The sequence below is a fragment of the Myotis daubentonii genome, chromosome 10 (genome assembly GCF_963259705.1).
Source record: "Myotis daubentonii chromosome 10, mMyoDau2.1, whole genome shotgun sequence".
NCBI lineage: Eukaryota > Metazoa > Chordata > Mammalia > Chiroptera > Vespertilionidae > Myotis > Myotis daubentonii.
In genome coordinates this window covers 12142305-12157900 of record NC_081849.1, presented here as the reverse complement: position 1 = coordinate 12157900, position 15596 = coordinate 12142305, and the positions used below count along the sequence as shown (strand labels likewise).

Sequence of the window (15596 nt, the reverse complement as noted above, 5' to 3'; positions counted from 1 at the left end):
GTAGAGTAGCTGTAGATGTGAGGTTCTGAGATACGTTGATGAGGCAAAGTTGATAAAAAAATAATAATTATATCTGAGGACAGTGGATAAGGGTTGGAAATTGGCATTGACACCAAAATTTGTTACCTTATTTTCATGGTATCACACTCCTAGAACTATATAAATATGTCATTTTATTTCTTAGTGAGAAGACTCCTCTACTTGATAGCTCAGGGGGATCTTTAACTAGGATGTATTTTTCTGCATATAAAAAAATGTCTGTTCTTTTCATATCCCCTGGCTTATTTACCATATGTGGTCAACCTTTTATTTACTAAATTATCTCTTGATCATCATGCAATAGCAGCTCTGTGTAAGTAGGGTAGATCCAAGAAAAAAAACAAAACAAAAAACTCTCACATTAAATACCTGAGTGTTTGGTCCGAGCAAATAAATCATTTAGATTTATTTAGTGCAACCCAATAGTACATATTAAATCATTTAGATTTACCAAATTCAAACCAAGAATTACAGGTCAAATTTTGTTATACTAAATTAATTCCATGAGCATTTAAAAAAGAGGCACTGACCGGCTGGTGTGGTTCAGTGGTTGAGCATCAACCCATGAACCAAGAGGTCTCTAGTTCGATTCCCGGTATGGGTACATGCCTGGGTTCGGGCTCAATCCCCAGTAGGGGATGTGCAGGAGGCAGCTAACTGATGTCTCCCTCTCATCGATGTTTCTATCTCTCTATCCCTCTCCCTCTATCTCTAAAAAAAACACACCCATAAAAACATATTTTAAATAAATAAATAGGCACTGTACAGGCTCCAAACAGTAAAAACAAAGCTCTGGTGGATGGTCTAATAGCATGAACAGAAACCATAAGTACTAAAAGAGATTTAAAGAATACGAACAGCCCCTAGAAATCTTAATTTAAATAGAATCCGATCTGCATGATCAGAATCAATTAATCTCATTCTCATTAAGAAACTTTTTTTAAAATGGGGATTTGATTATCAAGTAGCATTTAGGATGCACAGCTAGAAATCTTGAGGTGGCCAACAGTGAACACATGTATTGCTTTTGCTTTATCTGGATTTTAACACCCGAGGCAGGAATTATGTTGAGTATTTGAAAGTAGTACTTTCTGTTTCTCACTTCTAAGAGGCTTAAATAAAGGCATAAAGTCAAGTGATACAGCAGTATCCCCAGAATGCTCCTCACCACAGCGTGGTTCTTCACGTAGCAAGGCTTGCACACGGGCTTGTCGCTGACCATCACGTAGATTTCCCCAGCGAGGATGTTGTCACAGTCAAAGCAGCAGAAGTGTTTCAGATGCCAGTTCTGGTTTTCTGCTTGGGTATACTCATTGCTAAAGATCAGCTGGGAAGAGAATAAAAATAAGATGAAGCGTGGATTTTTGCTACAATAACAAAGCTAGGCTCTTTAGACAACAAGTACATCAACTTACTTTCTTGTCTGAAAATAACCTAAAACTTGAACTTAGGTCATTAGTTAGTTTAGTCCAAATCAATTTTTTGCATTTCTGGACAATCTTTCCTTAGTCCACACAATGAACACAGCATTCAGAATGATTGAAATTAAACTTTTTCACTCAACTTCTTTGGATGTAAATAAAGCAACTGATGCGTGGCTAAGTTATGCTGCCTTCTCACCAAGGGGAGCCTCAGGATGGACAGGGAATCATATGGGGAACAGAAACGAGCCCGCATGCAAATGGCCCGGAGAACTTACCTCATCACAGCCAGCACATCGGGGCTTCTCACTGTCGCAGTAATGTCTGCCACAGTACAGCTTCCCGTTCTTCCAGAAATAAATCATGTCGACCAGGAGTTCACGGCAGGTACTGCACACAAAACAAGCTGGGTGCCACAGTTTATCGTAACCGGCCCTTTCAGCATAGATGGCTGGGTCACCTTCCTTCATGCTCAGTTTGCAGCAGTAGCAAGACTGAAAGGGAATCCATCCAAAACAATCTAGTCACCATACGATTGGCATATCGCATCATCAGCTTTAGTAAAAATTCAGAGAAACCACTTTTAAGAGAAATAATTTCTACTGAAATTAGAGTTTGTTCATGTAGACAATAAGGTGAAACAGTCCTTGACTTTCTCAAGGCTGTTCAAACCTAATTCTTGCACTCTATGTGTAACAGAGCATTGTTTCCTGAATTAAAGCACTTATGGAAAAAGGCTAAGAGTAATTTTCACCTAACTTTATTTTCATTTTTCCATCACCATTTATCCCTCTATGCCCTCTTTCACCTCCACCCTGCAGGGGGCTGTTGGAGGTGGGAGAAATGAGCAAAAAAGAACATTTTCACCTAAATTTTGAGTGGGTCTCTAAAAAACTATTACCTTAGAGCTTATTAGTACTTTTTAAAAAGAATTTCTTTTTATAAAACTAAGTCTTATTTGTTGAGGTGCTAACAGAATCTATGAGAAATATATTTAGTTCTCGGATGAACCTGGAGAGCATTACGCTAAGCAAAATAAGCCAGCCAGAGAAGGATAAGTATCACATGATCTCACTCATTTGTGGAATATAATGAACAAGGTAAACTGATGAACAAAAATAGATCCAGAGACATAGAAACATCAAACAGGCCATCAAACCTCAGAGGGAGGGCAAGGGAGGGGGGAAGAGGGGTGCGAGCAGCCAGGGAGATCAACCAAAGGACTTGTATGCATGCATAACCAATGAACACAAGACAGTAGGGGGGTGAGAGCATGTGCTGGGGGGTGGGAGCAGCCAGGGAGAGGTCAATGGGGGGAAAAAAGAGACAAATATAATACTTTCAACAATAAAGAATTTAAATTTTAAAAAAAGTTTTTTGTACATCTGTATCACAATTTTCTCCAAGCCATAAAAAAGACTTCAATTTCCCTCTTTAGGAGAGATTTTAAAAACTGTGATTGAATATATATCCACATAAATTTAAGTCTGAATTTTAGGTGCAATGTACCAAGCAAAACTGAATTAATCTAATCACATATTACTCTTATTTATGGGAATAGATAATTAACACCAAAATTATGTTTAGAAATAGATTCTAGATTCCTATGCTGTTCCAGCTTGATACCAAAGCTAACTACTGTGTTTATCTAAAACTCACAATTATCCTTGGCAACAAGTAGTCAGAAAACGTGGCTCCAGACCAGTGGTTCCCAAAGTGGGGCACACGCCCAACAGGGGTTCAATTTGATTTTTAAGGAGGGCAATTCGTGAATGAGTTATTAACAGTGAATTTTCTTTCTTTCTTATGGTTCTAGAGACCTTATATAATGTACATAAATATATACTGTGACATATTTATGCATTTCAGTTCTCTATTATGTGTTTTGAAACTATTTGCTATTTTTTCATATCACGTCATATTATTATTTTTTTAACAATTTCTTAGTGATATCTTTCTCAGTACAACTGTCCTTTCATTCTTTTATTTTTCTCCTTCATAGATGCCATATTCTTGGGAAGCTTGTTTAGACCAAGTTAATGGTCTTTTAGGCTTCCTCCACGTGAATAGCAGTTCACTTTTTGAATAAAAAGAATTATATGTCACAGTGGCGGGGAGAGGAGCATCAGGATTTTGGAGATGCTTAGGTGGGGCATGGCCTAAAAAGGTGGGAACCACTGCTCTATATACAGGTTTCAAACATGACGATTCTTTAAAATCAGCATAAACTGAATTTTAATTCAATTTATTTCCCTCACCTACACCCTTTTGGAAACAGAAGAGTGGTCTCCAAAAAGGTTCAAAGAAAGGGTAAGAACCTCTAAATTACACCAACTGGACCAATGTGTGACCACTGTACTCACATACTGAGTTCTTCTGTGCTCTGCCGATGTGTCCTTCATGGTCCCCACTGATGCCACGGTGCTTCTGTCTCCGCCAGGGATGCACATTCTGTCCGAGTCTTGAGCATTCATCTCACGGGGAAGTTTGACATCTCCTACTCCCAGAGCCTCGCTCTTGTATTTCTTCACAAACTGCTCCATCTCCTTTACCTCTTTGGGAGACAACTCATGGCACTTTGAAGGGTCCTGGTCGTGTGCAGGGAGCTGCTTTGCCAGCTGCTTCTTCCGGTACTGCGCCCCCTCCGAGCCCGCCACTGGCTGCTTCTCCTTGGGCAGCATCTGCATGTACTGCCTGGCCTGAGCCACAAGGAGACCAGTGTTAACTAGGAGATGACTTGGCAATTAGGATGGCAATATTATTTTATAGACACGTCAGAAGCAAGTTACTTAACATAGAAGTTGGTTTTATCTACTATAGTATTGACAACAAATTATCTTCATCATATAAGTATCTTGAGATATTAGCATATTGAAAAGTGATATACCTAATACATTTAATTCAATAAAAATTAACACATCTTTCTTCAAAAAAATTAAGATTTTTTCCCTAGCTGGTTTGGCTCAGTGGATCGTGTCGGTCTGTGGACTGAAGGGTCCTGGGTTTGATTCTAGTCAAGGGCACATGCCCGGGTGGCAGGCTCAATCCCCAGTGGGGGGCAGTGCAGGAGGCAGCTGATCAATGATTCTCAACACTGATTTTCTATCTCTCTCTCCCTCTCCCTTCCTCTCTGAAATCAATAAAAAACATATATCTTTTTAAAAAAAATTATTATTTTTTCAATTTATAAAAAGATTTGGGTTACTAATGTTTACTTGTGCAAAATATACAAATGTACAATTGTAAGAGAACACAGATTTTTAGGCAGCATGTATAGAATGGCCTATGGATCAGCAGCATTTTCATTATAAAAAATATCACCATTAAGATTCAGTCTAATGACTTAACTCATGTTCTTAAAAGACTTCCAAGTGCCTCATCTGGTTAAAACAGGAGCATTATACAAAATACTTTTTTTTTTTTTTGCCTGACATAGTAAAATATAGTGTTGAACATGTTTGGAGTTCTAAATAATGACAGAAATTTTATTCCTAAGATATTATTTACCATCATAAGAGGAATATTCTCAAGAGTAAGCTAGAAGAGTCACTAGATTTGAAAAATATCTGGTTTTTTTTCATCTAAACTCTTCATAATATCAAACCATTCCCTCAGAGGTTAATGTATTTGATAGAAAAATGCTATGAGGTACCTGTTCCTACTTTCAAAAGACTATAAGAGTTGAAAGTCAAAGCAATGGGACCCTAGGAAAGTAACAGACCTGAGCTGACTAGGTCACTGAAGGAACTGCCCTAAATAAGCAGTTGGCGGGCTTAGTAAAGAGTCCTCGTGCCCGCACACCGCTTATTTACCAATGCCTGATTCTGAACAGGAGGAGCCCACTCGTAGGTAACTGTATTGATGGAGACATTCTTCTTGGCAGCAACTGGATTGGTCAGTATCATAACATTGCGTTTATACATGGGAATTCCATCCGACTTTAGCTTTGCAATCAGAGTGGTGTACTTGGTGTCTTCAAAAAGTTTCCCCACTTTTCGATCCTCTTCGTGGCTCAGTAGGACATCATGTTCTTCTTCACCACACTTGCAGTTACGACATATTTTTCTATGATTTTGGAGAAAAGTAGGCAATGATTAATTCTACAAAATCAATTATAATTATGTGCATACATTTATAACTCACAAAATACTTTTACATATATTCCATTTTATAGTACTCAAGGGAAAATCTTTTTTTTTGGTCAGAGAAATACTAAGTAGTTATCCATAAATTTAAGTAAGGAAACATAAAAATGTACCCTCACTTTACAAGATCTTAAAAAAGTTAGTTTTTGCCGAAACCGGTTTGGCTCAGTGGATAGAGCGTCGGCCTGCGGACTCAAGGGTCCCAGGTTCGATTCCGGTCAAGGGCATGTACGTGGGTTGCGAGCACATCCCCAGTGGGGGATATGCAGGAGGCAGCTGGTCGATGTTTCTCTCTCATCGATGTTTCTAGCTCTCTATCTCTCTCCCTTCCTCTCTGTAAAAAAATCAATAAAATATATTTTTTTAAAAAGCTAGTTTTTTATTTTAAAATACATGCTCAAGGGGCCATTCTGAGAGTAACATCACTTGGTATTCTTCATTCTCATAAATAAATAATAAATAAATAAATAAATCCAGCAGAAAAGTATCAGAGCAAGAAGTTTCTTTTCTTTCTTTAAATAATCACATTTTATAGCCATTACTCAAGTTTTTCTTTAAAATGAGAGATAGAGAGATTGATATAACTTTTCTCATCAAGGACTATAACTCTAGATTTAGGTTTATCTTTTCTGACCAATTTCCTTTCCTATTTTCCATTTCTTTCCTCCTTTCTCTGCCCTCTTCTTTTATTTCTTCAAACACTTAGTGATCTCCTACCATGTGCTCCATTATGTATATAAAGAGATAAATGAAAGTTTCTGCTCTTCTTACACTGCCAGCTCCCCCAATATGGTCTAGTACAGGGGTGGGCAAACTTTTTGACTCGAGGGCCACAATGGGTTCTTAAACTGGACCGGAGGGCCGGAACCAAAGCATAGATGGAGTGTTTGTGTGAACTAATATAAATTCAAAGTAAACATCATTACATAAAAGGGCACGTTTTTTTTTTGTTGTTTTTTTGTTTTATTCATTTCAAACGGGCCGGATCCGGCCCGCGGACCGTAGTTTGCCCACGGCTGGTCTAGTACATAATTACTCATTCATTCATGCAACATATATGAGTGTCTATGTACCAAGCAATGTTCTTGATAGTAGGACATAATGGTGACAAAAATAGGTCCAGTCTCTGACATTCTAGAACAGCCGTGGGCAAATGAATAAAACTAAAAAAAGAAAAAAGACCGTACCCTTTTATGTAATGATGTTTACTTTGAATTTATATTAGTTCACACAAACACTCCATCCATGCTTTTGTTCTGGCCCTCCGGTCCAGTTTAAGAACCCATTGTGGCCCTCGAGTCAAAAAGTTTGCCCACCCCTGTTCTAGAATCTCCCACCTGATGGGGAGACAGACATAAACACACACACACACACACACACACACCTATAATTGCATTTGTGATAGGAAAGAAAGTACAGGGCACCTTGAGAGGACATAATTTTGAGTTGGAAATGATGAAGAAAGAAGTTTAAGAACACTGCTCAATAAGAAAGTGACATTTAGGTTGAGATCTGAAGGATGAGGAAAATATAGGTGGGAATTGAGTATGTGTGTGCATATTTGGGAAGGGGAAAAGAAAGGAGAAGAAAATCCTTCAAACATTCTGGGTAGAAAGTATATTTGTGGTGGTTCTAAATTAGGAAGAGACTGTTCCCTTAGGCTCCATGACCGGAGAAGGCTGGTAGTGAAGTAAGAAATGCGCAGTGTCAAGAATGGGAGGTGGCCATGGGATTACGCAGGGACTTGTAGGACACCTTTAGGAATCTGGCCTTCATTGTAAGAGCATTCAGGAGGCACTATAGGCTTTTAGGTTACAGAATTACATGATTGGATCTATCATTTAAAAAACTGTAATATCTGCCCTGTGGAGAGAAGATGAGGGATACACATAATTGAAAGTAGGGAGGCCAATTAACATGTCAATGGTTTCAAAGAACAAATCAAAGGACAAATTTAAGATCTCCTTGAATGTAAACCTGACTACACATTGTGGTTGATTTGGATATAGTGATGGTGAAGGGAAGGCCCGGCTTGTCAAAAAAGGACGAGGTCACAAAATGAATACAGGTTTCTGGAATGAGTAAGTTTGTAAAACAAATATAATTTATTAAGAAAATAAATGCAGCCGAAACCGGTTTGGCTCAGTGGATAGAGCGTCGGCCTGCGGACTGAAAGGTCCCAGGTTCGATTCCGGTCAAGGGCATGTACCTGGGTTGCGGGCATATCCCCAGTAGGAGATGTGCAGAAGGCAGCTGATCGATGTTTCTCTCTCATCGATGTTTCTAACTTTCTATCCTTCTCCCTTCCTCTCTGTAAAAAAATCAATAAAATATATTTAAAAAAAAAAAAGAAAGAAAGAAAATAAATGCAAACAAACAGAGGAGAAAAGGTTGATGGAAGGACTCCACAAATGAATTACTGTTAATTTCAAATATTGGGTAAAGAGGCTGAGTAAAGATCTCAAGTACATTATAGGATATATAGATCTAGTGTTAAAAACTGTGGCCTGGTAAAATATGTAAACTCAAGAGCCAGGGGCAGGAGTGGAGGAAAAAGGTGAGGACTCAGGAAAGAATCTGGCTGAAGAGCAGATCTAGAAAATGTGACAGAGGAAACTGGAAATAGAGACTGTGGTGTTAAAAACAAACCAAAATCTAAGACAACAATAGCATGTTAATCAGGGTGCATCTGAGAGTTTTAAGAAACATTCTAAAATCCTTACACTGTCAGGAAAATATTGAAGATATAAATTAACATTAGATGTTAAGTATGCATGTTAAAATATCTAGATAACTAAAGAAAGAAGTATTGCATATAGTCTCTAAACTAACAGAGAAAATGGAATGAATCTCTCTATATAAAACCCTAATATGCAAATAGACCAAACAGCAGAACAACCGAACAACCAGTCACTATGACATGCACTGACCACCAGGGGGCGCATGCACAACATGGCAGGCGTAGGCAGCAGAGCACGGAACATGGCAGGCAGGATGGTGGAGCAGGTGAGCAGGGGCGCCAGACCAAGGCGGAGCGCCGGTCACTATCATCAGGGCAAGCCTCTGCTGATTACTGAGAAATCTTTGCTCTCACATGCTGCGGCCCGCCCAGTGCTCGCACCTGCTGCCGGCGCCAGCCCCGCTCACACCCGCTGCTGGCACCTTGGGCCAGTCCTGATCGCTCAGCGCCATCAGTGGGTGTGAGCAGCTTCTGCCCGCCCTGATCACCCCGAGGGCTTCTGCACCTCCCCCTACTCCTGAGGGGTTATCGGGGCAGCAGCCACCACTCACACCTGCTGCTGGCCCCAATAGCTCTGCGCCATCAGTGGGTGCGAGTGGGGCCGTCGCCATCAGCGCATGGGAGCATCGGCGGGAGCAGAGCTGCTGGCAGACAGAAGACCGGGGGGCCTTGGCGGGAGGGGTGGGGTGGGGGCTTGTAGGATGGGCCAAGACCCACCCCTGTGTCCACCATGGCCCACAGTTCCTTTCAAGGTGCACGAGTTCATGCACTGGGCCCCTAGTGAAAATATAAATGCAATTAGTCAAGCAGAAAGCAATAAGAAAAAAGAAACAGGAGATTAGGACTTGTAGAAAGCAATAATTAAGATGGCTGATATAATCCAAATATATCAAAAGTCACAATAAATGGACTTAATTCTATAGTTAAAAGCCAATGGCTTTCATTGGATAATACGACAAAATCCAACTATATGCTAGTGTAAAAGACAGTTAAAACTTAAAAAGTGAGAAAGGATGAAAGTATAAAGATCCAAAAAGATAGTACCGGCAAATACCAGCAAAATTAAGTTCGATACCTCTATTAATATCATACAAATTGGACTTTAATGCTTTTCCCTTTTAAAGATTTTTAAAATTGACTTTTAGAGCAACAGGAAGGGAGAGAGAGATTGATGTGAGAGTTGAGAGAGAAATATCAATTGGTTGCCTGCAGCGAGCCCCCTAGAGCGTGTGGAGCCCACAACCCAAGCACCTGCCCTGACCTGGAATCAAACTGGCAACCTTTCAGTGCATGGGACGATGCCCAACCAACTGAGGGACACAAGCCAGGGCTGTTTTTTCCTTTAATGAGTATTAAGTCATTACACAGTGACAAAAGTTTAAAAACACCTCTATGATGTAAACTTCTAAACTTAATAATAACCTAATAACCTACCTACAAAATATATGTGAAAATAAAGAACTCTATAAGAAACAAATGGACAAACCCATCATTATAGGGAAACTAACAAAATTAGAAATAAAGATTTGAATCAGACAATTAATAAGCTTTATCTAAAAGACACATAAAAAATACCATAGAACAGTGACTGGAGAATACACAATCTTTTCCAGGCACTTGAAATACTGGGAAAAACTGAACATAGAGCAAGTCTCAAGAAATGCCAAGGACTGATCATCAACCACAGTATCCAAACAATGCAATTATGGTAAAAATCATCAACAAAAAAACAACTAGAAAATACTTCTTACAAAAAACAACAACAAAAAATACTAAAAAACTCAGTAGTTAAACAATCACAATAGAAATTAAAACAAAAATATTTTCAAAAAAAAAAAGAAAACAAAACTTACTTCTTGAAACTTGTAGAACATACCTAAAGGGATACTTAAAGGGAAATAAATAGCTTAAATGCTCAAATTAGAAAAAAGAAAAGATTAATAAGCTAAGTGTTCCATTCAAGAAGTTAGAAAAATGAAAAGTAAGCCTAAAATAGAAGGGAAATAAAGATAATAGCAGAAACTAAGAAAGTAAATGTTTCCTTCTCTAAATGCAGAAAAAGCCTTCAATAACATATTCCAACATCTTTTCTGATTACATTTTGTTTATTAATTCTAGCTATTGTAGAGAACTTGAAATAATTTTAAAAAGGGTTTCTGGGAAAAACAACAACCCAAAAAAACTCAGCATACATCATACTTAGTACATTCATTTTAGGACCTGAAGCAAGAAAACAACCTTGCTATCACTACTTCATTCATATTGCCCTGTGGGTATTAATCAGAGGAAACAAGAAAAATTGAAGAACTAGAAGTTATAAGGAGTCATCAAACAGAAAGAAACTAAACTACTGTTATTCATAGATGCTATGACTAATCATATAAAATGCAATGCATTAGCATCAATAAGAACTTAGTAAGTTTTCTGGATTTAAAGTTAATATAGATAATTGGACTTCTCTACATGAGATAGTTAGACGAAACAAACAAAAACTCTGAAAGGAATCTCTTTGCCAAATAAATTATTAAACAATTACAGATTTTTATATTCTGAGTTTTCTTGAGGTGAGTTTTACAAATGGAAGATATTAGATCTGACCTGTACAGTTCCAGAAAGTGAGAAACTGAAGCAGAGAAAGACAGAAACAGCAATTGAGAAGTATAAAGGGTGGGGAGGCAAACTACTTTCCCTGAACACACAGTAGTCAGAAATGTTTATTTGGCAAGAATCTGCTGAAGAGTTTGCATATTCTGACTAAAGACTCTTACATCTGGTTATCTCATACTCCCATCTAGTGGGAAGGAGCATACTATTCTACTACAGGATGTTGTCTTCATTCTTGTTCTTTGGTTAACAAAAACAATATAATTAAGCATAAAACTGTCACACTGCTTTTGGATCAAGTATAAAATCATACCTTTCTGAGGGGAAAGAGTTGGGGTGGGAATTTAGTTCTGAATATAGATAAAGAGGTCCATATGTGGCTGTGAATTATGGCATACATCCTAATAGTTAGCAAGTGATTGACTAAAGATGTAATAATGTCACAAGGACATGTGGTGAATACTAGGCTTCTATAGCTGTAAAACATGTGCACCACAAACCAAGGGAAGTTAGGTTTTTAGAAACTGCAAGATAAATAGTAAAAGAGTAAGTGAAATAATGCCTGCTGATTTCTAAAGCATGAACTGTAATGAACTGTAGCATGGATAAAGAGATTATATTTACTGTGAAAGTGATATATGCATATTGACCAATGATATCAGAGCCACCTGTATTCTTTTTCTTACTTTTTATCTTGGCTATTATTGGAAGATTCACATTTTGAGGAAATCTGTTTTCTCTACTGACCCCTTAACCCACCCAATATACCTTTATTAAGCAAGTAAAAAATCAGGTTAAAACAGTACACCAATAGCAACAGGGATGAGGGAAAAGAAGTAGCTAAAAAAGTCATAATGTGCTCAATTATGAGTTTTCTGAGTGGGGAAAAAACCTATAATTGATTAATTAGAGTTTTTGAAGTCACAAATATATAACAAGCTCATCTGCATCCTCGCTCCACGGTTGCGAGGTGACCGGCACTAACAGAGCACTTGGCAGGAATGTGACTTAAGAAGGTGGAATGGCTCTTTCAGCTGGAGTTGTCATCACTGAAACAGTTGGAATGACTACATATCTTCCAATCACTTACACTGATTATGCAATAAAAAGGGACAGCTACAAAACACTATGCAAAAAGAAACCTTAAAAATGTGGGCCAGGGCCTAAGAGCTATCCATTGTGGAAACCTGTGCTCTTTGCTAAACTAGTTTTAAATACTTTGCAGCAGTACTTTATATTTGAACCTCCCATATTTAAATTAGTAAATTTTATTTTTTAGAAATATGTTTTAAGAACTTTTAAAGTCATTTGGAAAATATCTGAAAAACTTCCTATATAATAAAAGGCTAATATGCAAATCGACCGAACAGCAGAATGACCAGTCGCTATGAGGCGCAGTGACCACCAGGGAGCAGACACTCAATGCAGGAGCTGCCCCCTGGTGGTCAGTGCACTCCCACACGGGAAGCGCTGCTCAGCCAGAAACCCTGAGCTGGGCTCACGGCTGGCGAGGGCAGCGGTAGTGGCAGGAGCCTCTCCTGCAGGTAGCCCCCCCCCACCACCAGTGCATGAATTTCCTGCACCGAGCCTCTAGTATTAAAAGGAAAACCTTACTGAGGAATTGGGGAAGAAAATGATACTGTTATCTTGGCATCCAAGAAAGGGCATGAGAATAAGTGGAGCATTTATCTCATTTAATTTCAGTCTGTAACCCAGATTCCATCCTTCTTAAGAAAATGAAGGACTTTTAAAAAATGGTTTTATGAAAAATGAAAACAAAAACAGGACATGGGTAAGCACAGTACCTATGTGGTAGGGGCTATGTTTGTAAGTTAGTATAGTATCTTTCCTCAGATGAGTCCTAAATAAGTTTTGATGATATATGTACACTTAGAATACTTTGTGCTTACTATATTCATTTGAGTTATACTAATTGCTAGCAGTTATTTCAGGAGCATATAAATCAATTCCCATACTCAAGCGCAATTGCCAAATCTCTACATCTTCTAAACTGTTCTGTAGAGTAATTCTCCCCAAACTCTCCATTGGATGTTAATTATACAGGACGGAAAAGGAGGCGAGGAGTGTCAGAATTTAGTTTAAAACAGCCATTTTTATGACTTTTAAAAAATGCAAAGGAAGACTGTTAGACTGGGAAACTCTAAGGTGTTGGGAGAGGAGGATTATTTGTACTAAAAATTTGTACATTAATGAACACACATACAAAGATTAATATGCATGACAAATCAAAACTTCATACTCACAATTTTATATTAAAACTTCAGAGTTCTTTCATTAAATCCTAGACAGTACCAAAATTTCCCAAAAACACTGCCTCAAAAACACACACATAGATTTACAGTTTCAAGCCAAAGGCATTCAAACTATCCCTCATCCTCTGAAAAGAGAAATGTTTTTATATCCCCATTTGTAAAAATTATTTTCCCAAGGCAAGTAGTAGCAACTGGAGTGCTCTAACAAGTTGCCAGCATTCACAGTGATTTAGAGGCATGGCCAAGGCACTGCTACAAACCATAATTTTAAAAGGGTTGGAAGATGCCCTTTTATAACAGGGATACACATATATGGACTTAAGTGTGGGCGTCTGTTATAGAATTCAACACAGGCATGAGTCCATTTATGGTGGGGAATTTTTAGTTTCAGCCAGCTCCACACCAATCAGACATTCTCTCAACTGATCTATGGCTCCAATAATATTGCTACACTTTCAATATAAAATAATTGGCTATACACTTCTTAAAATCTTGGGTTTATGTCTTACATTTCATAAATATTTGTTATCTCTAAATATTCCTTGAAAGTGTGCCCAGAAGGTAGTACTTTTTATTCAGTAAGTGTCAGGCATCCTGAATCTTCTATTCTCTAGTCTTGTAATCACTGGTGCACTAAAGAAGACTGACGAAGGAGAGCGCTCATAGTTAAAGGACCCCACTGTCCACTAAGATGTCTATATCACAAAAGTACCACACTTTAGAGAAGACACCTGGTGCTGTTTTAGGTTCACTGGTCATGACAGTGTACTCCTGGGCTCTAGTTTCTGCTCTGCGATGTAGAAAGGTGGTGGTGATAAGGAAGGTTTTGGCAAGCTTTGGATCCAAACTCCAGCTCTGCCATCTTTAAACCATGTCTTTGGTAGGTTATTTGACTTTCCTAAGTCTTTGATTTCTCATGTATAAAATGGGAAAACTACCACTTATCTCAAAGGTATAACCAGGTACATAAAATGTTGTGATAAGTAGAATTTTAAGATGGTTCCTATCACCTTTACTCCCAGGTGTTACTTTCATGATTATGTAACTTTACATGGCAGAAGGGAAATTATCCAAATTTGCCTAATTTAATCACATGAACCCTTAACAAGCGATGAGTTTTCTCTGGCTGAGAACAGAAGAGGAAGGCAGAGAGATATGAGGTGCAGAAAGGATTCTAAGCACTGTTGTTGGCTTTGAAGATGGAAGTGCTCTGTGTGAATATGAGCAGCTTCTAAAAGCTGAGAGCAGCCTCTGGCTGACAGCCAGCAAGAAAACAGGGACCTGGCCTATGATTTCAAGGAAATGAATTCTACCAACATCAGCAATGAGTCTGGAAGCAGACTGTTTCCCCAGAGTCTCCAAATAAGAGCCCAAGCCAGCCAAGATTTCACCCTTTTGAGGCCCTAAGCAGAGAATCCAGATAAGCCTGCCCAGACTTCTGACCTAAGGCATAAACGGATGTTGTGTTAATTAATAAGTATTGTTTTCCTGTGCCTCCCACCAAAAAATCTTATGTTGAAGCCCTAACCCCTGATGTGACTACATTTGGAGATAAAACTTTCAGGAGATAAAGTTATATGAGGCCATAAGAGTGGGGGCTTTAATCTAAAAGGACTGGTGGCCTTATAACAAGAGGGAGAGGGAGGGAGGGAGGGCGATCTCTTTCCATGTGCACACAGGCTAGTAGTCCCTCCAGAATTATAAGGAAGTAAATTCCTGTTAAGCCATACAGTCTGTTGTAATTTGTTATTGAAGCCTGACAGACAGATTCTGGGGGCAAGGAGGACTTGTCAGAGGTAGCGCTTGAGCTGAAGCATCAAGAATAGGGAGGATTTTGTGTTTCCTGCTGGTGAGATACATCGTCTTTCCAGGCAAAGGAAACACGCAACAAGGCACAGAAATTTCAGGTAGCAGCATCCATCCAAGCTGCTGGAGCACAAGGTACTTGGAGGGGGAGTGGGAGAGAAGGCTAGAAAAGCAAGCGGAGGCCAGACACTGAGGCTTCACATCAAAGGCCAAAGACTTAACCTAAAGGATCAAGTTCAGTGGGATGGTACCAAAGGTTCTTAAGTATTGGGAAGTATAGAATAGTATCCATTTTCAAAGGACCACTCTTGTGGCTGCGTAGGAGGACAGACTGATATAAGTGGAGAATAATTTAGCTCTGACGTTCACATTGTGCCTCATGAAGCCCATGGGTGCTAGGAGTCAAGGGTCACCATAAAAATGGAGAAGGAGGCTAAGTGGGCAGGTTCCTGGGACCCCATCCCCACTTTAATCACAGCAGTTCTGTGGCCCTAGCCTCAACCTGGAATCTTTGTTACACTCAGGACAACCAGCCTATAATATTTTACTTCAAAGACTACTGAAAAAG

At 38.9% G+C, this 15596-nt stretch overlaps 1 protein-coding gene across 2 annotated transcripts in view; it reads right to left on the bottom strand.

Annotated features, from left to right (window-relative positions):
* Positions 1-15596, bottom strand: part of TES (testin LIM domain protein) — a 46685-nt gene that overhangs the window by 9371 nt on the left and 21718 nt on the right. For both annotated transcript variants that reach the window (XM_059711605.1, XM_059711606.1), the window contains exons 3-6: positions 5273-5525; positions 3824-4159; positions 1739-1954; positions 1208-1366 (exon numbers count right to left, since the gene is read on the bottom strand). In XM_059711605.1, coding sequence (XP_059567588.1) covers positions 1208-1366; positions 1739-1954; positions 3824-4159; positions 5273-5525 — 964 coding nt within the window. The remainder of the gene's footprint in view (positions 1-1207; positions 1367-1738; positions 1955-3823; positions 4160-5272; positions 5526-15596) is intronic.